A 26,368-nucleotide genomic window follows, 5' to 3' on the forward strand; every position below is an offset into this window, starting at 1 on the left:
CTGGCACTTAACAGATGCTCTGAAGACAAAATCAGGTTTCATAAACCCAAGTCTTCGGGTCCCCTGGTATTTTGAAGTGAACCAGTCTCCACACCAGTGTTCAGCCACCCTTGGAGGTCCCCCAAACCTGTTAGTCAAACACTGGTTTGAATTTTGGTTTTAGCCTCTTTGTGTAAATACGTGGGGACTCAAACCTGAATTCTTCCCACTCCTTCAGTACTACTGAACTAAACCCAAAGTTTTAATAGTACTCTGGCTCAGCACAGCACAAATATTTGTAGCCAGGAATATATTTGGGATTTTCAAGAGGTCTTGATTACACCATCAGTGACTCTTCTTCCCATCAAGGGGACAAACCCTGTAATCATGAACTAACACATGTGGCCCCGACAAGGCATCTGCTCTGATCTTGTCTTCTCCCACCTCCCCACACAGTTCTCGGTGCAACAATACTAGATGCATTTTTGGTACAGCATCCAGCTTGTGTGCTATTTCCCACCACGAGATGCTAGCAGGGGTAAACACCCAGCTGGTGTCATACCAGAAGGCTGATCATCCTGACAAAGCACATCCCCAAACAACTGGCAGAACCAACAGCAACAAAGAGTTCAGCTTTTTATTGAACAGATTGCAGAAGAGATTTAGTCAAAAAGACCAAAGCCCATGTCATCATCAGACTCCTCTGATTCTTCTTTCTTTGCTTCCACTTTCTTCTCCTCAGCTAAAAAACAAAAACAGTCGATCACACACCTCAATATTTTACACTCCAAAGACCCCCAGGCCCTTCAGCTTACATGGTCAAAAATACCCTAGACTTCCTCCCAACTATTCCCCTGGGTTTAGGATTTCTATACATCATCGACTCTCAGCAAACTAAAAAGTATTATAGGTGGGGCACCTGGGTGACTCAGTTGTGGTTGAACCTCTGACTTCAGCTCAGGTCATGATCTTGTGGTTTGTGAGTTCGAGCCCCACATTGGGCTCTGTGCTGACAACTCAGAGCCTGGAGCCTGCTTCAGATTCTGTGTCTCTCTCCCTCTGTGCCTCCCCTCCCACTCATGTTCTGTCTCTCTCTCTCTCTCAAAAATATAAACATTAAAAAAAAATTTTTTTTAAGTATTGTAGGCAAGATAGCTCTTCATCTCCATACTCCTCCCTCCCATGCCCCCCCCCCCAAAAAAAAACGTTTTCTACCTGGGGCAGCAGTGGTGGAAGGAGCAGGACCGCCTGCTGGTGCAGCACCGGCTGCTGGAGCGGGTCCACCAGCTCCTACATTGCAGATGAGGCTCCCGATGTTGACGTTGGCCAGGGCCTGTAACACAGTACACATACAGGTGACACTCAGTTCTGTCCTTTTGTTATAGTACCTACCCCACAAAAGGTACCCCACTTCAACTTACAGCAATCATTTCCCAACACTATATTGCTCTTCCTTTCTCCTTTGCTGCAGTCTGACAGTGACCTTTTGTCTGCCACTGAGATTCCCTTAGACTTACTTTAGATAGGGCCACGCATATTAAAAATTAGTCACAAAAAAATGACTCAAGCTTTGAATGTTACAATTGCAATGCGGTACCTTAAGTAGCAAGATAGAATAACTGAATCCCTTCAATAGATGAGCAAACTGGTCCCAAAATGCTGGCTTAAGTTGTTGGCAAAAAACGCAAGCTTCCTTAAACACTCAAACCAGGATTCTTTCCATAGTTGCAGGTCTCCTCTCAACGCTGATTTCAATTTTTCAGACTGCTAGTCCAGGGACTTTTTATTAAAGAGTACCTTTCTTAAAAGCCTAATGCTTTCAATCCTTCAAAACTCTTTGGAGGACATAACCTGAAGAGATAGAAACTAACAGCCTCTTGCCAGAGATTAAGTAACATATACAACGGAAGGTAGCCAGTGCCAAGTTCCTGGGGATAGGAATCCTGTCTTCGTCAGTCTTTTTATATCCTAACAAACAGTAAATGGTCAATGAAAGGCCACCAGGCCCAATTTCCACAAAACCAGATCATGCTGGAAGGATTTGCTTGAAGCAGTGTGGGTGGTATTATCTCCTGAGTGACCCTTTTAAGCAGTCATCTGGCTGGTATCTCGTGTAGTTTTTGGTCATGGTTTCAGAACAGAAGGAAAGAGAAACCAGACTGAGATCAAGAAAGAAAAGGCAGGACAAACTTTAATTAGACACTAGATGTGGAACTATGAAGAAGTTGTCACTTCAAAAAGATCCAGTGGAATACGGCATCTTCCAGCATTTTTCATGTCCTATGAATACGTGAGTTGTGGAAGGTAATCAGTTCACCTTCCACAAGTCTGCTTCTCGAAGTCGCTTTGAGGCCATCACCTTACCTTTGCAAACAAGCCCGGCCAGAAAGGCTCAACATTTACACCCGCTGCTTTAATGAGGGCGTTGATCTTATCCTCCTAAAAAAAGTAAAACAGAAAAATCCATCAGGAAGTGTAACTTTCCTAAATGTCTCCAAAACACTGCGATTGAAAGTAAATCACTCAAAACGTGCGTACAAAACCGTGCGTAACCACTTTAAATATTCCATCCGTATTTTTCATGTATGCTTATCTAAACCCATCATGTCTAACACAAGTCTTACACTCTTAAGATTATCACGAGCAAAAGAAATGCATCCTGCTCCCGGGTGCCAGGCACCTGGCTGCCATTTCACAGGCCGGGACCTGCCTAAGTCACGCAGCTATTTTAAGTTACGAGTCAGGCCGCGGGGTGGAGCAAGCTTATGTGCTGGCCCAACAAGGCCTACTAAGAGGACCGCAGGAATTCAAGGCCATCCCACCAAACAGGGATAAAGTGCCCTCGGTGCGGGTGAGGATGCCCCCACGCCGAGAAAGCTTCGCTAAAGAAAGCTTCCCAAGGCCGGAGCGCGCAGCCCAAGTGAAATCCAGTCCCTCGGGGGCCAGCACGTGGCCAAGGTCCCCGGCGGCCGGGCACGCGGGCCCGCCCGCTACCGAGCGTCCGCCCCGCCGCCGGGGTGCTGACGGCCGCGGCTCCGGCCGGAAGGGCCTGGCAGGGACGCCTGGCACGTAGAGGGGAAAAGGCTGCCCGCAAGCACACCCCGCCGCCGGCCCAGGCCCGCACTCACCGTGACCGTCACCTCGTCGTCGTGCAGGATGAGGGCCGAGTAGATGCAGGCGAGCTCCGAGACGGAGGCCATGATGCGGGCAAGTGCTGAGCGGACGCTGCCGAGCGCGGTGCTAGTCGCCGGGTGAAGTGAGAGGCTCACCCCAACGCGGCCTTAGCTTCCTCGGAAGAACCGAGCACCTTAGCGGCAGCTGAGGAAAGGGAGTCCCGCGCCTGCGCACAGCATCTTATACTGGTCACGCGGACCAATCGGCGCCCGCGCCTGGCGGAAGAGGCGGAGCGAGAAGCTCCTGCGATGACCACCAGGGCGCCTGCGCACAAAGCGTGACTGGCTTGTTAGCGAGTTCGAAAAGTTGGTGGGTCCGCGCTTGTAGTGGCGTCTTCTCTTGGTTCAGCTGAAACGCAGGGCTCATGAACAGTAAAAATATTTTTAGGAAAAAGTTATCTAGGTAAATGGACGTCACTCCCACGTACTGTATCCCATGTAACAGTATTTAGGCATTTAATGACGTTGGCAGCCTCCCCCAGCTGGCTGTGACCACTTGGAGCGCAGGAGCTAAATTTCAGCCCGGAGGGCTCGCTTGCTTAGCGCAGCGTCTCGGATAAAATAAGTGATTTAAGAGGAAGAGAGAAGCTTGTTCGGAGAGCAGTAGCATTTGAGCGCCTATATCCCAGGGATTGAGCCACACTCTGCAAGGATTCATTTAATCCCGACACAGCCTAAGAGGTAAGCAACTATTATTTTAAGAACAGAAGATCTGTTAAGAATTTAGGGAAACTTTCCACTTCAATTTCTTTTTCTTTCTCTTTTTTTCTTTTCTTTCTTTCTTTTTTTTTTTTTTTTATAACTCAGGCATCCTGTGTTAGGGTGGAAATTGTCTAAAACTTGCCCTTAAAATGTTCAAGACATCTTGATGCACCTGCTGCCTGTGTGGGTGCTGAATTGCCATCGTGTATCTTTTGAAGCTTAATAAAATTGGTATTGGATTCTATATTTAGTTTAAAAATTTTTTTGAGGTATAATTGACATAACATTTTTACTTCAGGTGTATACCATAATTGATATTTGTATATGTTGCAAGATGATAACAGGAAGTCTAGTTAATAGTTAACATCCATCACCATACACAGTTACCACTTTTAAGGTCTACTCTTAGCAACTTTTTTTTTTTTTTTTAAATTTTTTTTTTTTTCAACGTTTATTTATTTTTGGGACAGAGAGAGACAGAGCATGAACGGGGGAGGGGCAGAGAGAGAGGGAGACACAGAATCAGAAACAGGCTCCAGGCTCCGAGCCATCAGCCCAGAGCCCGACGCGGGGCTCGAACTCACGGACCGCGAGATCGTGACCTGGCTGAAGTCAGACGCTTAACCGACTGCGCCACCCAGGCGCCCCTACTCTTAGCAACTTTTAAGGAGGAAATAATATATTAATAACGATAGTCACCACGTTGTACATTACATCTAGTGACTTACAACTGAAGGTTTGTAACTTTTGACCCCTTTCACCCATTCCATCCCTCCCTCTGGCAACCATCAATCTGTTCTCTGGATATAGGAGTTTGGTTTGTTTATTTTTGTTTGTTGTGGGATCCCCCATATAAGTAAGATCATACAGTAGTCTTCCTCTGACTTATTTTACACAGTATAATGCCCTCAAGGCCCACCCATTTGCCTCAGATGACAAGATGTTATACTTTTTTACAGGTGAGTAATATTCCTCTGTGGGTGACATTTACTTTATCCGTTCACTTTGGTTGTTTCCGTGTCTTGGCTGTTGTAAATAATGCTGCTATGAACACAGGGATGAATATATCTTTTGGAATTAGTGTTTTTGTTGTCTTCTGATAAATACCCAAGAGTGGAATTGCTGGATCCTATGGTAGTAATACTTTTAATCCGGGGGCGGGGGGGACCTCTATGCTGTTTTCCAAGGTGCTTGCACCAATTTATAGTCCCACCGATTGTGCACAGATGTTCCCTTTTCTTCACATCCTTATGACGACTTAGTATTCTTGTCTTCTTGATGATAGCCATTCTAACAGGTGTGAGGCGATATCTTACTGTGGTTTTAATTTGCATTTCCCCGATGATTGGTATTGTTGAGTATCTTTTCATGTGCTTTTTTGGCCATCGCATGCCTCTGAAAAATGTCTATTCAGATCTTTTGCCTATTTTTAATGGGATTTTTCTTTATACGGAGTTGTATGAGTTCAGTGTTTATTTGTTTTTGAGAAAGAGAGAACCAGAGTACAAGCGGGGCAGGGGCAGAGAGAGAGGGAGACACAGCATCCGAAGCAGGCTCCAGGCTCTGAGCTGTCAGCACAGAGCCCGACGCAGGGCTAGAACTCACCACGAGATCATGACTTGAGCTGAAGTTGAACGCTTAACCGACCGAGCCATCCAGGCATCACTATAAATTTTTCTCCTATTCAGTAGGTTGCCTTTTCAGTTTGTTGATGATTTCCTTTGCTGTGCAGAAGTTTTTAGTATGATGTAGTCCCACTTGTTTACTTTAGCTTTTTTGCCTTGGCTTTTGGAGTCAGATGCAAAAAAATCATTGCCAAGATCAGTGTCGGGTAGTTTACTGCCTATGTTTTCTTCTAGGAGTTTTATGTTGCAGGCAAGTCATTAACCCATTTTGAATTAATTTTTGTGTAAAGTTTAAGCTAGTGGTCCATTTTCATTCTTTTGCATGTGGCTGACCAGTTTTCCCAACACCATTCATTAAGGAGACTGTCCTTTCCTGAGTGTATATTCTTTTGTCATAAATTAATTGAGCATATATGAATGGCTTTATTTCTGTACCATTGATCTGTGTGCCTGTTTTAATGTCAACGTCTGTTTGGTAACTGTAGATTTATGGTTTGAAATCAGGGAGCATGAAGTCTCCAGCTTTATTCTTTCTCAAGATTGCTTTGACGATTCAGGGTCTGTTGTAGTTCCATACGAATTTGGGGATTGTTCTATCTCTGTGAAAAATGCCATTGGAATTTCAATGGAGATTGCTTTGAATCTATAGATTGCTTTGAGTAGTATGCACATTTTGATAATATGAATTTAACAGTTTAACAATTCTTCTGATTCATGACCACAAAATATCCTTCTTTTCTTTTTTTATTTTGAGAGAGAGAGAGAGAGAGAGACAGACTGACCCAAGCAGACTCCGTGCTCAGCACGGAGCCTGATGGGCTCGATCCATGACCCTGGGACCATGACCCAAGCTGAAATCAAGAATCAGGCACTCAATCTACTGAGCCACCCAAGTGCCCCCAAAATATCTATTTATTTGTGCCATCTTTCATTTCTTTTCATCAGGATCTTAACTTCTTTATTTTTGATATTTTTTAAATTTTCGATATTTTGAATTGTCTAAAACATGTACATACTGTTTTACTACATGATATGAAACCTAAATGTAATTCCTCCTATCAAAAATGATTATCTTTATATTTTCCATCAACTATTTCCCTCTCGGAATTCACGTAGTTTCCTAGAAAGGTGGTGTAGTCAATGTCATTATTTCATAATCATCCCTGACCAAACATCTCCATTGGAATCCCCCAGTTTAGGGGGCACCTGGGTGGCTCACTTAAGCGTGCAACTTCGGCTCAGATCATGATTTCGTGGTTCCTGAATTCGAGCCCCATGTTGGGTTCAGTGCTGACAGCTCAGAGCCTGGAGCTTGCTTTGGATTCTGTGTCTCCCTCCCTCACTCTCAGCCCTTCCCTGCTTGTGATGTCTCTCTCTCTCAAAAATAAATATTAAAAAAAATTTTTTTAAAGGGAATCCCTCAGTTTAGGGACCCACTTGGATCACTCTTAGTCACAAATATGAACATATCTTAATATCCCAAACTTTTAAAAGAGCTTAAAAAATATCAAGCTTTCTGAAAATAAAAGTTATTATGAGTTTTCATCCAAATCTGAGAAGCACTTATAGTGGAATTTGGGTGGAAAAGGAATACATTTTAAAGCTATTGAAAAATTCAAACAAAAAAGAAAAATTCAAACCTTTCCAAAGTCAGAATGGATCAGTCCAAAACACAGTCACACCCCACCCCTCCACCCCATCTCCAATGTACTTCAAAAAAAAACAAAAACAAAACTAATCTGGTAAATATGACACATCAACACAAAATAAAACAAAATGTCACTCTGTTGAACTATATTAATTAGAAGTCTTTTAAATCAATATTTTGTATCCCCTAATTGTTTTATAATTGTGGCAGCAAAACCTGAATGTTAGAGTATAAAAAAGGTAAATTATAAGTTCTTCTCACTTGTAAATGTAAACACAAAAATCCAAAATAAAATGTGAATGTCAATTATGTCAGTAAAGCTGGAAAAAAATTAAGGATTAATGAACTGAGTGCAGTACTGTGTATGAAAATATGGTATATCGTGACTAAACAGGATAGCTCCACATAAAATCTATTAAAAATAATTCATTAACAAGTTAAAGAGGAAGATCTATATGAAATTCTTATAGATTCAAAAAAACCACTTGATAAAATTAAGTAACTATTCACGTTGACTCTTAGAAAATTGGAAGAGAAGGTAACTTCCTTAGCCTGATAAGGTATCTACTAAAAATCTATGGCAAACATCATACTTTTTTTTTGCTTTTCTTTTCCTTTGAGAGACTGAGAGAGAGAGAGCACAAGTGGGGGAGGAGCAGAGAGTGGGAGACAGAGGATCTGAAGCGGGCTCTGTGCTGACAGCAGAGAGCCTGACGCAGGGCTCAAACTCCTAAACTGTGAGATCGTGACCTGAGCTGAAGTCGGATGCTCTACCAACGAGCACCAAGATGCCCCACAAACATCATACCTAATGGTGAAACTTTAAAACCTACTCTTTAAAATCAGGCACAAATAAGGATATCTCCTTTCTCTACTTCTGCTTCAATTACTGTTTTAGAGTTTAGCTATCTCCATAAGACAAGAAAGGAAAAGGTTATTAAATTGGAGAGTTATAAACTCTCTTTATTCATAGGTAATATGATTATTTATCCATAGGCAAAACAACGTAATAAGTAGTTCAGTAAGGTAGCTAGATTCAAGATTAATACACAAAAGATAGCAGCATTTCTGTGATCTGCCAAAGTCAATTACAAAATGTAGTATTAAAAAAATACACCTTATGCAACAGCAACAAAAATCATTTTGTTTCTAGGAGTAAATCTAATAAGATATGCATGACCGTTATTTAAAATTTTCTTAAGTTTATTTATTTATTTTGAGAGAGACCGAGTGTGAGTGGGGAAGAGCAGAGAGGGAGAGGGAGAGGGAGAGGGAGAGAGAGAGAGAGAGAGAGAGAGATCCCAAGTAGGCTCTGCACCCTCAGCACAGAGCCCAGTGCTGAGCTCAGTCTCAGCAACCATGAGATCGTGACCTGAGCCAAAGTCAAGGGTCGGATGCCCACTGACTGAGCCACTCAGGCGCCCCTTAAAAATTACAAAACTTTATGGAACATCAAAGGCAACCTAAATGGAGTGATATACCATATTCACAGATGGAAAGATTTTAAAATAGGTAATTCTCTCCAAATTGTATAATTTCAATCAATATTCCATTAGGGGTTTTGGTGAAATTTGACAAGTTGACCTTAAATTTTCATGGAAGGATCAAGGACCAATAATAATGAAGACAGGTTTCTAAAATATAACAGGCTTTACTTACATGTAAATTCCATGCAGGACACAGACTTTGGTTTGCCACTGCATTTCTTTTTTTTTTTTTTTTTTAATTTTTTTTTTCAACGTTTATTTATTTTGGGGACAGCGAGAGACAGAGCATGAACGGGGGAGGGGCAGAGAGAGAGGGAGACACAGAATCGGAAACAGGCTCCAGGCTCCGAGCCATCAGCCTAGAGCCTGACGCGGGGCTCGAACTCGCGGACCGCGAGATCGTGACCTGGCTGAAGTCGGACGCTTAACCGACTGCGCCACCCAGGTGCCCCTACCACTGCATTTCTTATGCCTAAAACAGTGTCTGGCACATAGGAGACACTCCAATAAATACATGCTGGATGAATTAAGACTGTGTTACTGACATAACAAATAGAGAAATAGACCAATATAACAGAGAATCCAAAAATCCACTCTCATACGTATGGGACCTTGGTAAGTCAGAGGTACGGCTTTATGGATAGGGAGGGGGTGGACAGAGGGAAGAGTACCTTTTCTAAAAACATAGTACTGGGACAATTGGTTTTCTATCCACACGGAAATGGGGAAACAATGTTTTTAATTTTGTCCTTATCATACATAATATGAAAAGGAAAAGTCTAAAATTTTAGAGGAAAATGGGAGTTTATTATTATTAAGTGTATATGAAAGGTTTCTTAAGGCACAGAACATAAAGGAAAAGGGGCGCCTGGGTGGCGCAGTCGGTTAAGCGTCCGACTTCAGCCAGGTCACCATCTCGCGGTCCGTGAGTTCGAGCCCCGCGTCACGCTCTGGGCTGATGGGTCAGAACCTGGAGCCTGTTTCCGATTCTGTGTCTCCCTCTCTCTCTGCCCCTCCCCCGTTCATGCTGTGTCTCTCTCTGTCCCAAAAATAAATAAACGTTGGAAAAAAAAATTAAAAAAAAAAAAACATAAAGGAAAAGATTCATATATTTGATTACATTAAAATTGAAAACTATAAGCCAGAGAAACCATAACCAAACGTCTGAAAAACTATCTGAAAGGAACAATAAGTCCAAATAACTGCCCTGCATTAGTTTAAAGCTAAAAGTTGTCTTTTCTGCTTATTATAGATCTTTGATAAGAAATACAATTGCTGAGAAGTCTGTTTTGTTTGCTGTTTGCTACGAGCATTGTAAAACCTTTCCTGAATGTAACCCGCTGTGTAATAGAATGGATTGCAAACCTACCTAAATGTAATCTGATATGTGATGGAATGAGTGATTGTACATAAACTAACCGGCATTTCTCGCTTCTGTAAACCTGCTTGCTTAGCACATTCCTCACCTACCCTACCCCCTTTCCCCTTCCCCCTTTCTCCTCCCGCCACAAGTAACGGACAAAGCCTTCCCGCCAAAGGACGCCCAATCAGAGAACAACAAATGTCCTTACTTTAAATTCAACCAATCAGGCCCCTCATAATTTGAAACCTCCCAACCCTGATCGTGGCCTCTTGCGTCACCGGCGACGGGTGCGCGGGGGACCCGGTTCGAACGTGCAATAAATGACCCTTGCTGCTTGGCTTTGACTTACGACTCTGGTGGACTTTTGTGGGAGGTTTTGGAACTTCGGGCATTACATTTGGAGGTTCCACCGAGATCTCCCCCGAGCCCACCAGACTTCTGGTCAACGGGTCGTATCTGATTCCGATCGGTAAGTAAGCCGGCTCTAAAGTTCTTCCTTTTCTCTCTGATCTGTGTTTCTTCTCTGGAGAACCGGTTCTGTCTGGAAGCTGGTGTGACCCTGGCGGACGCGCTATAGGGCACCCAGCCAGGGTCAGTTGGAGACGTCCACTGACTGGATCTGGGGACCTTCTTGGTCCATCTGGGGGCCTTCTTGGCCCATCTAGGGACCTTCTTGGTCCATCGGGGGACCTTCTTGGTCCATCAGGGGCCTTTTTGGCCCATCAGGATTCTTTTCTGTGGGCTGCTTGCCCCCAACGCGCCTGCGAACTAAATACTTTCATTTTCTCTATGAACTTCCAGAGTGCTAAGAAATATCTCTAGGCGTCTAAAAGAAAAAAAACCATCTAGGCATGCCAATTGTTACCCGTATTTTGATGTGATGTGTGTGATGTGTGTGATGTGTGTCTGTGTGTCTGTCTGTTAAAACGACTGGAATGATTGTTAGGAGTCAGGGGCTCGCGCCTGACTTCCCCTATGTGTAGTCCCACGGCATAAACTACGGGATTCGAGTGGGCTCTAACCCGACTTCCGCGGTGATCCTCATAAGGCTTAAGGCGGTCAAAATTTATTTTGATCCAAGCAGGGGGGTTATACCTGCCCGCCCATGCTAAGAGGCACCTAAGTTCCCGCGAGGGACGCGGACGGGCGAGTACGCGAGTGCTTCAATGTCAGTCTAAATGTATTGTCATCCCTGGTCCCTTGTAATCATCATTATCCTAATCACAATTTTCTCCGTGGGACTAGCCGAAATGGCACCAGAGAACTGGAACTGTTGTGAACGATTCTTGTTGGTGCTTACTTTTCTTTTCTGGGTCGGATGCTTTATTGGAATCAGATGTTTTCTCCGCTAATCTAAATTAATTATCCCATCTTTTATTTCTCCTTCCTCAGCCTCCTCCTGTTAGTCCAGCGATACCACCCTTCCCCCACCCCACCGCACTCCCACGGGCGCCCGGTCCTCTGCGCACCCGCCCGGCTCTCCCCGGGCCAGGCCCCAGCGCGTCGCCCCTCCAACTCCATCCCCGCCAGCGAGGGCGGAAGGGGAGGGGTCGTCACCGAAGGCAAAGTGCGGGCAGGGAGCGCGCCTGTACTTCCCGGGCTCAGCGGAACCCGCCCACGCGGTCAGGCACGCCCCGGCCCCAGCCCCGCGGCCTTCTCTCCAGCCGCCGCCAGCACGCCCGGTTTCCCAGGGCCAGAAGGCCAAGCGCAAAGAGAACGAGGGGTAGAGGCGACGGGCCTCTGACAGGGAAGGGGGCGACAGCGAAGAGCGCGGGCTCCCCGGCTCTCACCACCCACATCCACACTTCACGAATTCATAACATGGGCCAAACGCAGAGCACCCCTCTCTCCCTCCTCCTCGCCAACTTTAAAGATGTAAGAGCTAGAGGACATAACTTAAGCCTAAACATTCAGAGAAAGAAATTAATTACTTATTGCCGCTCTGAATGGCCCACCTTCGGAGGCAATTGGTCTACAGAGGGGACTTTTTGCCTCCCTATAATTCTTAAGGTAAAATCAAAAATCTTCCTCCCAGGGAAAGATGGCCACCCAGACCAAATACCCTACATCCTAGTCTGGCAAGATCTAGTAGAAAATCCACCTCCTTGGATGGCCGCTTTCATAACCGCTAGGCCATGTACCATTCTTACAGCTAAACCCGTTAATCCCCCCAAGCCACTGACTCCGACTGCCCCCTCTATCCTCCCCGACAGCCAAGACTTACTTTCCCTTGACCCTCCCCTTTACCAGGTTCCCCCTCTTATTCCGCAAGCTGCCCCCTCCCTGCCGAGCCGGCCGAGCCTCCCGTAGCTCAGCCCATAGGAGGACTAGAAGATAGGGAAGCTCAACCCGCGCCTAGTGGGGGCGAAATCCAAGGGCCAGCTGGACGTACCCGTAGGCGAGCCCCACATGAGTCAGGGCTCCACCTTCCTGACTCCACCATAGCTCTACCCTTACGAGAAATAGGGCCTCCCGACGATACAGGGAACCCCCGACTTCAATACTGGCCCTTCTCTACCAGTGATCTATATAACTGGAAAACCCAAAATGCCCGATTTTCCGACAATCCCAAAGACTTGATAAGTCTCTTAGACAGTGTAATGTTTACCCACCAACCCACCTGGGATGATTGTCAGCAGCTCCTCCGAATCCTGTTTACCACCGAGGAGCGAGAAAGAATTCAGGTGGAAGCAAGAAAATTGGTTCCTGGAGACGATGGCCAACCCACTGCTAACCTTGATCTCATTAATGCAGCTTTTCCCTTGACCCGACCCCCACAGGATGGCTGGGACTACAACACGGCAGAAGGTAGGGGATGGCTGCGCATTTATCGCCAGACTCTAATGGCGGGTCTCCGGGCTGCTGCACGCAAGCCCACTAATTTGGCTAAGGTATATGCAGTAATGCAAGGTAAGACAGAAAGCCCTGCCGCTTATTTAGAAAGATTAATGGAAACCTTCAGACAGTATACCCCCATGGACCCCGAGGCCCCCGAAAATCAGGCCGCCGTTGTAATGGCCTTTGTAAATCAGGCAGCCGCTGATATTAAAAAGAAACTTCAGAAGTTAGACAACTTAGAAGGTAAACAGATTCAGGACTTACTCTGCATTGCCCAGCGTGTCTGTAATAATAGAGAGACTCCAGAGGACAGGCAACTTAAAGCCACCAAGGAAATGACCAAAGTCCTGGCCGCTGTTGTCCAAAAGCCTCCAGACAAACAAAAGCCCCTAGATAAAGACCAATGTGCATACTGTAAAGAAAAAGGTCACTGGGCCTGAGACTGTCAGAAAAAGTCACGGCCTGACCACAAGCCATGGCAACCGAAGACTACGCCCATCCTCTTCACCCAAGATTCAGAATAGGGGAGACGGGGTTCGGATCCCCTCCCCGAACCCAGGGTAACATTACAGGTGGAGGGGAACCCAGTTCAATTTCTAGTGGACACAGGAGCACAACATTCGGTCTTGATTAAGCCCCATGGGAAAGTTTCTGAAAAATCTTCCTGGGTCCAAGGGGCTACCGGAATAAAAAAGTATTCCTGGACTACCCAGAGGACTGTGAACCTAGGAAATGGGGAGGTCACCCATTCCTTCCTAGTCATCCCTGACAGCCCATGCCCCTTATTAGGAAGAGACTTACTCACTAAAATGGGGGCCCAGATTCATTTTACACCAGGGGGCCCCCAAGTGACTGGACCTCACAACCAACCCATTACCATACTTACTCTAAAACTAGAAGACGAATATCGACTCCATCAGGGGCCACCCTCGCAAAGTCAAAACATAGAGCCCTGGCTCCAGCAGTTTCCAGAAGCATGGGCTGAAACCGGAGGTATGGGGTTGGCTAAGCATCGCCCAGCTCTATTCATAGAGCTGAAACCAGGGGCAGATCCAGTTCGGGTCCGACAATACCCGATGTCAATAGAGGCCAGACATGGCATCACGCCACATATCCGTCGCCTCCTAGACTTAGGCATCTTGCGTCCCTGCCATTCGGCTTGGAACACCCCCCTGTGGCCTGTACGAAAACCTAACAGTACGGACTACCGTCCAGTACAAGATTTGAGAGAAGTTAACCGCCGAGTTATGGACATACACCCAACAGTACCCAACCCCTATACCCTCCTAAGTGCCCTCAGCCCAGAAAGACAATGGTATACTGTCCTTGATTTAAAAGATGCTTTTTTCAGCCTGCCTCTGGCCCCCAAAAGCCAAGAGCTCTTCGCCTTCGAGTGGTCCGACCCTGAGAGAGGCATAAATGGGCAACTCACCTGGACCCGGCTCCCCCAAGGATTTAAAAACTCACCCACCTTGTTTGATGAGGCACTTCACGAGGATCTGGGTGAGCACCGGAATCAAAACCCGGAAGTGACTCTCTTGCAGTACGTTGACGATCTTTTAATCGCCGCTGAGACTGCTGAAGCTTGCTTGCAAGGCACCAAAAATCTCCTCCGTACACTTGGTGCCCTGGGGTACCGGGCTTCAGCAAAGAAAGCCCAAATTTGCAAATCCAAGGTAACCTACTTGGGGTACCTGTTAAGAGAAGGCCAGCGGTGGCTCACTGATGCACGGAAGGAAACCGTCCTCCGCATCCCCCGACCCACAACGCGAAGGCAGGTAAGAGAATTCCTGGGATCGGCCAGGTTCTGCCGCTTGTGGATACCTCGGTTCGCCGAGATGGCTAAGCCTCTTTACATGGTCACCCGAGAACAGGTGCCCTTTGAATGGACAGAGGAAACTGAGCAGGCGTTCCAGCAAATTAAGCTCGCCCTGTTGTCGGCACCAGCCTTAGGGCTCCCCGATGTCTCCAAACCCTTTCATCTCTTCGTAGATGAAAATAAAGGGGTAGCCAAAGCAGTGCTGACACAACTCCTTGGCCCATGGCCCAGGCCCGTTGCCTACCTTTCAAAAAGACTAGACCCAGTAGCAGCTGGCTGGCCTCCCTGCCTCCGTATGATCGCTGCTACAGCTTTAATGGTAAAGGATGCTGATAAGTTAACTATGGGACAAGAGCTACATGTTACAACCCCTCATGCCATCGAGGGAGTCCTCAAACAACCCCCTGACTGATGGATAAGTAATGCCCAACTGGTTCACTACCAGGGACTATTATTAAATCCCCTCAGAATCATTTATGCTCCCCCCCGAACACTAAACCCTGCCTCCCTATTACCAGACCCGGACTTGGATACCCCCCTCCATGACTGCGCTGAGATATTGGCACAGGTTCATGGAGTTCGGGAAGATTTACAGGATCACCCGCTACCAGACGCCGAGGTTACCTGGTTCACTGACGGCAGCAGCTTTGTACATCAGGTCAAAGGTACGCGGGGGCAGCAGTCACAACTGAAACTGAGACTGTTTGGGCTGAGTCTTTGCCAGCTGACACCTCTGCCCAACGGGCTGAACTTGTGACCTTAACCAAGGCACTGACTTTGGGAAAAGGCAAGAGACTAAACGTGTATACCGATAGCAGATATGCTTTTGCTACGGCCCACATACATGGAGCTATATACAGAGAGAGGGGACTGTTAACTGCAGAAGGGAAAACTATCAAAAACAAAGAAGAAATATTGGCTCTTTTAAAGGCACTCTGGCTGCCTAAACGACTAGCCATCATACATTGTCCAGGCCACCAAAAACCGGTCACACCGGTGGCCAGAGGAAATAATTTGGCTGACCAGGTGGCCCGAAAGGTGGCCTTACAGGTGGACTGTGCTTTAATGACCACCTTACCAGACCCCGGCTCAGCCAGTTTGCCAGAAAGCCCCACCTACACTGAAGAAGACCTAAATTGGATCCAAAGGTTGCCCATGACCCGCTATCATAATGGGTGGTGGAGAGCAGGAGACTGGAGCGTAATCCTCCCAGAGGAAATGGGGAATAAAGTTTTGACTAAAATACACCGGGCCACCCACCTGGGCACCAAGAAGATGCGAGACTTGATAAGGCATGCTAAAATCACCATCAAGAACTCAGGGCCAAAGATTGAACAAATAGTTGCCAACTGTAAGACTTGTCAACTGACAAACGTGACCAACCATGGAAGAAATCCCGGCTCCAGGACTCGCGGAACCAGGCCAGGAGCTTATTGGGAAATAGACTTCACCGAGGTAAAGCCTGGTAAATATGGATACAAATACTTGCTAGTGTTTGTAGATACTTTTTCAGGATGGACGGAAGCTTTCCCCACCAAACGAGAGACTGCACAGGTAGTGGCAAAGAAAATATTAGAAGACATCATGCCCAGGTATGGATTCCCTACCCTAATAGGATCAGATAACGGGCCAGCATTTGTTTCGAAGGTAATACAGGGAGTAGCACAGTTCATTGGGGCTGATTGGAAATTACATTGCGCATATAGACCCCAAAGTTCAGGACAAGTAGAAAGAATGAATAGAACCCTAAAAGAGACCCTGACCAAATTGACCATGGAGACTGGCGCTAACTGGGTAGTCTTACTCCCCTACGCTCTGTTCAGAGTGCGAAACTCCCCTTACACGATGGGATTGACCCCCTTTGAGATCATGTATGGAATCGCCCCACCCATAATTCCCAACCTACAGTCTAATGTGTTAACTGAGTTTGATGATCATAAACTTCTTATTTCCCTAAGAGAACGCCAGCGCGCCCATCAAGTAGTGTGGCCAAGACTGAAGGCTATCTATGAAAGCAGACCCCCTCCTGAGCCACACCACTATCGACCTGGAGACTGGGTATATGTAAAAAGGCATAAGCAGGAGACCCTCCAACCACGGTGGAAAGGACCCTATGTTGTAATCCTGACTACACCCACCGCCCTCAAGGTCGACGGGATTGCTACTTGGATCCACTACACTCACGTCCGACCTGCCGATCCCTCCACAACCCGAGACGACTTCGTGCCAGAGGCCAACAGTCGATCCGAGTAAGACCCACCCTTTAAAATTAACTCTGCACTGGAAAAATGCATAGATTGACATTCATCGCATCCATGCTCTCCCTCTCTAGGTTAATAAGCATAACATCCAACCCGCATACACCTTATACCCTGACCTGGGAAATTACTAACCTAGAGGATCATGAGGTCTATAATACCACCACAAAAACGGATATTCCTCTAAACACCTGGTGGCCAGACCTATATTTTAATTTAGAAAAAATTAGCCCACTAGAAGAAATGGAAGGGGGAAAATGGAGGAAAATTCAGAGAAGGGTATCGATGAGTAGAAACGGGTTCTATGCATGCCCTGGATTTAGAACAGGAACATTAAGAAAAACCTGTGGGGGAATTGAGTCTCTCTTCTGTAAGGCTTGGAGTTGCGTCACCACCAACGATGGAGAATGGAAATGGAAAACAAAACCCCAACTTATCGAGATGGCTTATGTTAATCCATGTACCCGCATTAGATATAATGAAAACTGCAATCTTATCCGCATAAAATTTACAGAGGAAGGAAAGAAAGATAGTCGGTGGGTCTCAGGACTCTCATGGGGACTCTACCTGCACCAACGTCCCCTCTTTGGGACACTTATCCAAATAAAATTAAAAATCTCCCCCATGTCACGAGTTGTGGGACCAAACCAGGTATTAGGATCCCCAACTAAAAAAATACATTAAACCCCTAGCCCCTCCTAGTACTCCATCTCCCCCACCGCCGCCTAATAACGCCAGAACTAGCCAAAGCTCCTGGCAAGAGATGAATCAGAAAGACCCCTTATGGGAAATGATCAATAAAACATATGAGGCGCTAAATCGTACACAGCCCGATAAAACAACAGCTTGTTGGCTATGTTATTCTGCTAAGCCCCCATTTTACGAAGCAGTAGCGATATCAGGAAATTATAGCACGGCCGATAACTCAAACACTTGTGGATGGGGGCAAAGAAAACAAGGCCTTACATTACCAGTGCTATCAGGAAACGGAACGTGTATTGGAACAGTACCAACAGGGCATGACCACCTATGCAGGGATTTCAAAAAAATATCCGATGCCTCACAAAACTGGATCATCCCCCCGAATAATTCATGGTGGCTTTGCTCACACACAGGTTTAACTCCCTGCATCTACAAAAACATGCTCAACCAGTCAGAATTCTGTGTAATGGTAGTAGTCTTCCCAAAAATTATATACCACACAACTGAGTATGTAGATCAGATGTGGATGGCACCAAAGAGAGTGACCAAGAGAGAACTCATTACTGCTGGGGCTCTAACTATAGCCACCCTGTTCGGACTCGAGGCCATCGGAACAGGGACAGGGATCTCAGCATTAACAATACAAAACAAAGGATTTAGTATACTTAGAGAAGCAATTGACAAAGACATAGAAAGAATAGAGACTGCCATTACCTCACTTGAGAAGTCCCTAACTTCCCTCTCAGAAGTAGTTTTACAAAACAGAAGGGGATTAGATATGCTGTTCCTACAGCAAGGTGGTCTCTGTGCGGCACTAGGTGAAGAGTGTTGTTTCTATGCTGACCACACAGGAGTAGTAAGAGATTCCATGGCAAAGGTCCGAGAGGGACTAGCCAAACGGAAAAAAGAAAGAGAACAAGAAGCCGGATGGTTTGAATCCTGGTTCAACACATCCCCCTGGTTAACTACCCTGCTCTCCGCCTTACTAGGGCCTCTGGCCATTCTACTTCTCGCCCTCACATTTGGCCCCTGCATCCTAAACAAAATCATTAATTTCGTCCAAGACAGGTTCAATACTATACAATTAATGGTCTTACGTACCCAGTTCCAACCGCTTGAGACATTACAAACAGAAAACTGAAGACCCAAGATTGGCTCTTTAGATACAAGAAAAAGGGGAGAATGAAAGGAACAAGAAGTCCAAATAACTGCCCTGCCTTAGTTTAAAGCTAAAAGTTGTCTTTTCTGCTTATTATAGATCTTTGATAAGAAATACAATTGCTGAGAAGTCTGTTTTGTTTGCTGTTTGCTACGAGCATTGTAAAACCTTTCCTGAATGTAACCCGCTGTGTAATAGAATGGATTGCAAACCTACCTAAATGTAATCTGATATGTGATAAAATGAGTAATTGCACATAAACTAACCGGCATTTCTCGCTTCTGTAAACCTGCTTGCTTAGCTCATTCCTCACCTACCCTACCCCCTTCCCCCTTCCCCCTTTCTCCTCCCGCCACAAGTAACGGACAAAGCCTTCCCGCCAAAGGACAAAGGACGCCCAATCAGAGAACAAATGTCCTTACTTTAAATTCAACTAATCAGGCCCCTCATAATTTGAAACCTCCCCTGTGCTATTTGTCTCTGTCTATAAAAGCGTTGTACCGGGGCGCCTGGGTGACGCAGTCGGTTAAGCGACCGACTTCAGCCAGGTCACGATCTCGCGGTCCGGGAGTTCGAGCCCCGCGTCAGGCTCTGGGCTGATGGCTCAGAGCCTGGAGCCTGTTTCCGATTCTGTGTCTCCCTCTCTCTCTGCCCCTCCCCCGTTCATGCTCTGTCTCTCTCTGTTCATGCTCTGTCTCTCTCTGTCCCAAAAATAAATAAACGTTGAAAAAAAAAAATTTAAAAAAAAAGCATTGTACCAACCCTGATCGTGGCCTCTTGCGTCACCGGCGACGAGTGCGCGGGGGACCAGGTTCGAACCTGCAATAAACGACCCTTGCTGCTTGGCTTTGACTTACGACTCTGGTGGACTTTTGTGGGAGGTTTCGGAACTTCGGGCATTACATATCATACTTAAGAGCCTGAGGGAACACAATGACTAAATGTGATACGGTTTCCTAGATGGGATCCTGGGAAAGACAAAAGTCATTAGACAAAAACTAAAGAATTCTAAATAAAATATGGACTTTAGTTAATAACAGTATATCAGTATTGGTTTACTAATTGTAACAAATATATTGATATGTTAAAAGTAGGAGAAACTGGCCTGAGGTATATGGAACTCTCTATGCTCAAAATATTTTGATAAAACTGAAATAATCCTAAAAATTAACTTTATTTTTATTTTTTTAAATTTACATCCAAATTAGTTAGCATATAGTGCAACAATGATTTCAGGAGTAGATTCCTTAGTGCCCTTACGCATTTAGCCCATCCCCCCCTCCCACAACCCCTCCAGCAACCCTCAGTTTGTTCTCCATATTTATGAGTCTCTTTTGTTTTGTCCTCCTCCCTGTTTTTATATTATTTTTGTTTCCCTTCCCTTAGGTTCATCTGTTTTGTCTCTTAAGGTCCTGATATGAGTGAAGTCATATATTTGTCTTTCTCTAATTTTGCTTAGCATGATACCCTCTAGTTCCATCCATGTAGTTGCAAATGGCAAGATTTCATTCTTTTTGATTGCCGAGGAATACTCCATTGTGTATATATACACCACATCTTCTTTGTCCATTCATCCATCAATGGACATTTGGGCTCTTTCCATACATTGGCTATTGTCAATAATGCTGCTATAAACATGGGGGTGCACGTGTCCCTTCGAAACAGTACGCCTGTATCCCGTGGATAAATGCCTAGTAGTGCAATTGCTGGGTCGTAGGGTAGTTCTATTTTTAGTTTTTTGAGGAACCTCCGTACCGTTTTCCAGAGTGGCTGCACCAGCTTGCATTCCCAAAAATTAACTTTATTTTTAAAAACACCTTGATGAGGTCCCAGTAGTTCATTTTTGCTTTTGTTTCCCTTGACTTTGGAGACATGACTGTTTAGAAGTTGCTGCGGCTGAGGTTAAAGAGGTTGCTGCCTGTTTTCTCCTCTAGGATTTTGATGGTTTCTTGCCTCACGTTAGGTCTTTTATCTATTTTGAATTTATTTTTGTGTATGGTGTAAGAGAGTTGTCCAGTTTCATCATATTGCATGTCGCTGTCCAGTTTTCCTAGCACCATTTGCTGAAGAGATTGTCTTTTTTCCATTAGATATTCTTCCCTGCTTTGTTGAAGATAAGTTGGCCACATATTTGTGGGTCCATTTCTGTGTTCTCTATTCTGTTCCATTGATCTGTGTGTCTGTTTTTGTGACAGTACCACACTGTCTTGATGACTACAGCTTTGTAATACAGCTTGAAGTTCAGATTTATAATGCCTCCAGCTTTGGTTTTGTTTTGCAACATTACTTTGGCTAATCGGGGTCTTTTCTGGTTCCATACAAGTTTTAGAATTGTTTGTTCTAGCGCTCTGAAAAATGCTGGTGTTATTTTGAGATGGGTTGCACTGAATGTGTAGATTGTTTTGGGTAGTATACACATTTTAACAATATTCTTCCAGTCCATGAACATGGAATGCTTTTTCATGTCTTTGTGTCCTCTTCAGTTTCTTTCATAAGCATTCTATAGTTTTCAGTGTACCGATTTTTTTTTTTTACCTCTTTGGTTAGGTTTAGTCCTGGGTATCTTAAGGTTTTTGTTACAGTTGTAAATGGGACTGATTCCTTGATTTCTCTTTCTGCTGCTTCATTATTGATGCATAGAAATGCAACAGATTTCTGTGTGTTGATTTTATATACTGTGACTTTGCTGAATTGATTTGAAGGGGCACATGCATCCCAATGTTTACAGTAGCACTATCAAGAATAGCCAGATTACGGAAAGAGCCTAAATGTCCATCAACTGATGAATGGATAAAGAAGATATGGTATATAGAAGATACACACACACACACACACACACACACACACACACACACACAGTGGAATATTACTTGGCGATCAAAAAGAATGAAATCTTGCCATATGCAACAACATGGATGGAACTAGAATGTATTATGTATGCTAAGTGAAATAAGTCAAACAGAGAAAAACAAATATTGTATGATTTTAGTCATATGTGGAATTTAAGGAACAAAACAGAAGAACATAGGGTAAGGGAAGAAGGAAAAGATAAAAACAGAGAGGGAGGCAAACCACAAGAGACTCTTAACTATAGAGAAAAAACTGAGGGTTGCTGGAAGGAAGGTGGGGGATGGATGGGCTAAATGGATGATGGGCATTAAGGAGGGCCCTTATGAGGAGCACTGGTTGTTGTACATAAGTGATGAATCACTAAATTATATTCCTGAAACCAATACTACACTATATGGTAACTAATTTGAATTCAAATAAAAATAAACTCACCATAACCAAAATGGAAAAAATGTCAGATTAGGAGACGATACGAGGCCCAAAGTACCCAAAGGCTGTATTTAAAGTCACAGAAATCAGTAAGAAAGTACAAAACCTTCCTGTTTTGCAAAGCATCAAAAATTATCAACTAAGGGGTACCTGGCTTAGTTGGTAGAGCATGCAACTCTTGATCTTGGGGTCCTGAGTTCAGACTCCACAATGGGCATAGAACTTCAAACAAAATAAAATTTTCATCTAAAAGTATCTAGGGCTAAGGAATTTTTATTTAAACTTCAAAGATGAGACACAGTCATTAACAAACTGGTTAAGCGCTTTGATGCCAGGCTCAGGCTTGGGTTTAAATATGATCTCCACCATTTATGCTGTTGGGGTCCTTGAGCAAGTCATTAATCCTCTCGATCTGTTTCTTCACCTGTACAATATCGATAACACCTGGTCAGGATGTCAGCTACTGAGCACCCAGTTAACCAGTTAGTCTTCATAAAGGTTAAGGAGAGCAAGACATCAGTTGCCCATACGTTTCCCTTTATTATGTGTAGTTGTGGATTCAACATCATACTTTTACTTTAAACAAATGCTACTATCCCTCATCCCCCTATCGTAGTACAAACATCCTGTTAAGATGTATTTTCAAAAGACTAAGCGGGGGGGGGGGGCACCTGAGTGACTCAGTCGGTTAAGCGTCCACTCTTGGTTTCAGCTCAGGTCATGATTGCAGGGTTCATGAGTTGGAGCCCTGCCTCAGGCTCTGCGCTTGGCAGCATGGAGCCTGCTTGGGATTCTCTCTCTCCCTCTCTCTCAAAATAAATAAATAAACATTTAAAAAAAAAAAAAAGGCTAAGCAGTATGCCAATGTAAAAAAATAAAAATAACAAATGGAAAGGTTAAATCCAGTAACATCTACTGAAATACGATTAAACTTTAGTGCTCTGGAGCATTCTAGAAACACAGCTATGACATTGCTCACCACTATTAGTGACAAATAAGTGGGTTTTGTGGGTTAATATTACACTTTCACTATTAATTAAAAAATAGATTAAACTAGCATTGTGGTAAAAAAAAAAAAATCAACCTCCAAAGAAATCCTAATTTAATCAGGGAAAAATGTATGTTTGCCTAGGTAAGAATGTCGATTTCACCATGTTTTTCAGTATTACTTTTTCTAATTTATGTTGTCTCCAAGCCATGTTTTTTAGTTAAGTGTCCAGAAGAGCATATTTAATACATGGATATTACAGTTGTCACACAAAAGACATTATCAATTTAATGTCAAATTACTTTACATTTTCTACTGCTGTTTCATTCTTACAATTCCAAGAATTCTGTTCATTTTTTTTCTATTGAAATGTATTTGACGTATAATATTATGTAAACTTAGAGCGTGTAACACCATGTGTATAATTTGATGCATTTGTATATTGGAATATGATTACCATTATGGCAATAATTAGTATCTCTGTCATATTACATAATTATCCTTTATAGTACTTAGAATAATTAAACTCTAGTGTCTTAGGGTGTCTGATGTTTGTAATACAATATTATTGTCTGTAGTCAGTGTACTGTGTGTTAGATCCCTAGGACTTATTTACTACAATGTCTTAAGTGCGTACCCTTCAGAGCGTCTGTCTTGTGTCCCCAACCCCATCCGTTGATAGCCACCATTTTATTCTCTATTTTTATAAGTTTGGCTTTTAAAATTCCACGTATAAGTGGTATCATACAGTATTTGCCTTCGGCTTGCCTCACTTACTATAATGTGTTCAAGGTCCATCCGTGTGGCAAATGGCGGGATGTCCTCCTTTCTCGTGGCTAATACTCCAGCGTGTGTCTGTATACCCCACATTTTTTAATCCATTCCTCTACTGAAGGGCACCTCAGTTGTGTCCATATCTTGGCTGTTGTAAATAGTGCTGCAGCGAACATAGGGGTGCAGATGTCTTTTCAAGTTAGCGTTTGATTTTCTTCAGGTAAATACATAGAAGTCTGAATCCTACGGTAGTTCTAATTTTAATTTTGGGGGGAACCTCCATCTGTGTCCGTAGTGCCTGGACTGCTTTCCATTCCTACCGACGGTGCACAAGGCTTCCCTTCTTTCCACATCCTTGCTAGCGCTTGTAACTCTTGTCTTCTTGACGATGGCTGTTCCAAGAGCTGTGAGGCGATACCTCACTGCTGTTTCTTTTGCATTTCCCTGATGATTAGTGATGTTGAGCATCTTTTCGTATACCTGGTGGCAATCTGTATGTCTTCTTTGGAAAAATGTCCATTTAGTTATTCTTCCCAGTTTTAAATCAGGTTGTTTTTCTCCTATTGAGTTGTATGAATTCTCTATATATTTTGGATATTAACCCTTCATCTGATGTACGGTTTGCAAAAATTTTCTTCCATTATTTGGGAAATGGTTGCCTTTTGTATTGTTATGTTGTTGTTGTTCAAAAGTTTTTTTTACTTATTTTGGGAGAAAGATTGAGAGCAAGCAAAGGAGGGGCAGAGAGAAAGGGAGACAGAATCCCAAGCAGGCTCCACACTGTCAGTGCAGAGCCTGATGCAGGGCTCAAACTCATGAACCGTGAGATCGTGACCTGAGCCAATATCAAGAGTTAGACGTTTAACTGACTCAGCCACCCAGACACCCACGTTACTCGTTCAGTTTGATGTAATCCCTTCTGTTGATTTTTGCTTTTGTTGTTTGGTGTCATATCCAAAAATCATTGCCAAAACCAGTTTCAAGGAGCTTCTTCCCTAGGAGGAGTTTTATAGTATCAGTTCTTAGGGTCAAGTCTGTAATCTATTTTGCGTGAATTTTTGTGAGTGGTGTAAGATAGGTGTCCAGTTTCATTGTTCTGCATCTGTTTATCCAGTTTTCTCAACATTTGTTGAAGAGACTGTCTCTTCCCCATTTGGTGCTATTAGCCACCTTGTCAAATGTTAGTTTATATGTATATTGTTAAATGTATAAGCCAAGGTTAATTTTGGGCTCTCCATTCTGTTTGTCAGTGTATCTGTTTCGTGCCAGTACCATACTGTTTTTAATACTGTAGTTTGGTAGTATAGTTGAAATCAGGAAGTGCAATACCTCTAGTTTTGTTCATTAGCTATTTGGAGTCTTTTGTGGTTCTGTACAAACTTTACAGTTGTTTTGTTTTTGTTTTTGTTTTTTTCTGTTTCTGTGAAGAATGCCATTAGTATTTGATGGGGATTCTGTGGAATCTGCAGATTGTTCTGAGTTGTACAGACTTTTTAACAATATTAATTCTTCCAATACATGAACACGGGCTGTCTTTCCATTTGTTTGTGTCTTTTTAGATTTTTTTTTCAGAAGTCTTATAGTTTTTGTTGTACAAAACTTCTCACCTCCTAGGTTAAATTTATTCCTAAGTATTTTATTGTTTATGATGCTATTGTGAATAGGAAAGATTTCTTTTTTTGTGATCTTTATTATACTTTACTTTTTTTCTTTTTAAATTTTTATGTTTATTTTTGAGAGAGAGAGAAAGACACAGAGCACGAGCAGGGAAGGGGCAGAGAGAGGGGGGGCACACAGAATCCAAAGCAGGCTCCAGGCTCTGAGCTGTCAGCACAGAGCCTGACACGGGGCTTGAACTCACGAACCATGAGATCATGACCCGAGCCGAAGTCGCCCACTTAACCGACTGAGTCACCCAGGCGCCCCGATTATACTTTTCTTTTAAGACTTAATCGTTTTATTGAAACATAATTGACATACAATTAGTTTCAAGTGTACAACATATTGATTCCACAATTCTGTGCGTTTCTCATTGCTCATCATGATAAGTGTAATAACCACACAACATTATTACAGTATCATTGATGATATTCCCTTTGCTGCACTTTTTATTTCTATGGCTTACTTATCTTACAACTGGAAGTTTGTACTTCCAGTCCTCTTTATTTTGTCCATCCCTCTACTCGCCTCCCTTCTAACAATGGCCAGTTTGTTCTCTGTACTTAAGAGTGTTTGTTTTGTTTTTTAGATTCCAAGTAAAAGTGAAACCATGTGGTATTTGTCTTTCTCTGTCTGACTTATTTCACTTAGCGTAATATCGTCTAGGTCCATCCAGGTTTTTGCAGATGGCAATATCTGATTCTTTTTTATGGCCAAATAACATCCTGTGTGTGTGTGTGTGTGTGTGCGCGCGTGTGTGTGTGTGTGTATGCCACATCTTCTTTATTCATCCACTGATGGACACTTCAGTTGCTTCCATATCTTGGCTATTGTACGTAATGCTGTAATGAACATAGAAGGGCATATATCTTTTGAATTAGTGTTTTCATTTTGGTGGGTAAATACCCAGTAGTG

General features: G+C 43.9%; 2 protein-coding genes across 2 annotated transcripts; one reads left to right on the forward strand and one right to left on the reverse strand.

The window, feature by feature from the left end:
• Positions 1-602: 602 nt before the first annotated feature.
• On the reverse strand, positions 603-3,323 carry RPLP1 (ribosomal protein lateral stalk subunit P1). Its single transcript, XM_043554042.1, has 4 exons — positions 3,108-3,323; positions 2,344-2,418; positions 1,195-1,312; positions 603-721 (listed from the first exon to the last, which is right to left on the reverse strand). The coding sequence occupies exons 1-4, from the start codon at positions 3,177-3,179 to the stop codon at positions 642-644; spliced, it is 345 nt and encodes a 114-aa protein (XP_043409977.1). The 5' UTR covers positions 3,180-3,323; the 3' UTR covers positions 603-641.
• Positions 3,324-12,952: 9,629 nt separating this feature from the next.
• LOC122468004 lies at positions 12,953-22,692 on the forward strand. Its single transcript, XM_043554507.1, is given in 4 exon segments — positions 12,953-13,058; positions 13,416-15,284; positions 15,287-16,099; positions 22,682-22,692. Coding segments are annotated over 4 exon segments (2,793 nt in total). The 3' UTR covers positions 22,687-22,692.
• Positions 22,693-26,368: the final 3,676 nt, after the last annotated feature.

Source organism: Prionailurus bengalensis, chromosome B3 (genome assembly GCF_016509475.1).
Source record: "Prionailurus bengalensis isolate Pbe53 chromosome B3, Fcat_Pben_1.1_paternal_pri, whole genome shotgun sequence".
NCBI classification, from domain to species: domain Eukaryota; kingdom Metazoa; phylum Chordata; class Mammalia; order Carnivora; family Felidae; genus Prionailurus; species Prionailurus bengalensis.

What these genes read in the sequence shown, in the direction of transcription:
- RPLP1 (XM_043554042.1), bottom strand. Translation starts at nt 3,179, where the DNA reads ATGGCCTCCGTCTCGGAGCTCGCCTGCATCTACTCGGCCCTCATCCTG. An exon ending in ACGACGAGGTGACGGTCACG is followed by an intron (nt 2,419 to 3,107) that starts GTGAGTGCGGGC and finishes TACTTTTTTTAG; the next exon opens with GAGGATAAGATCAACGCCCT. An exon ending in TTCCACCACTGCTGCCCCAG is followed by an intron (nt 722 to 1,194) that starts GTAGAAAACGTT and finishes TTTGTTTTTTAG; the next exon opens with CTGAGGAGAAGAAAGTGGAA.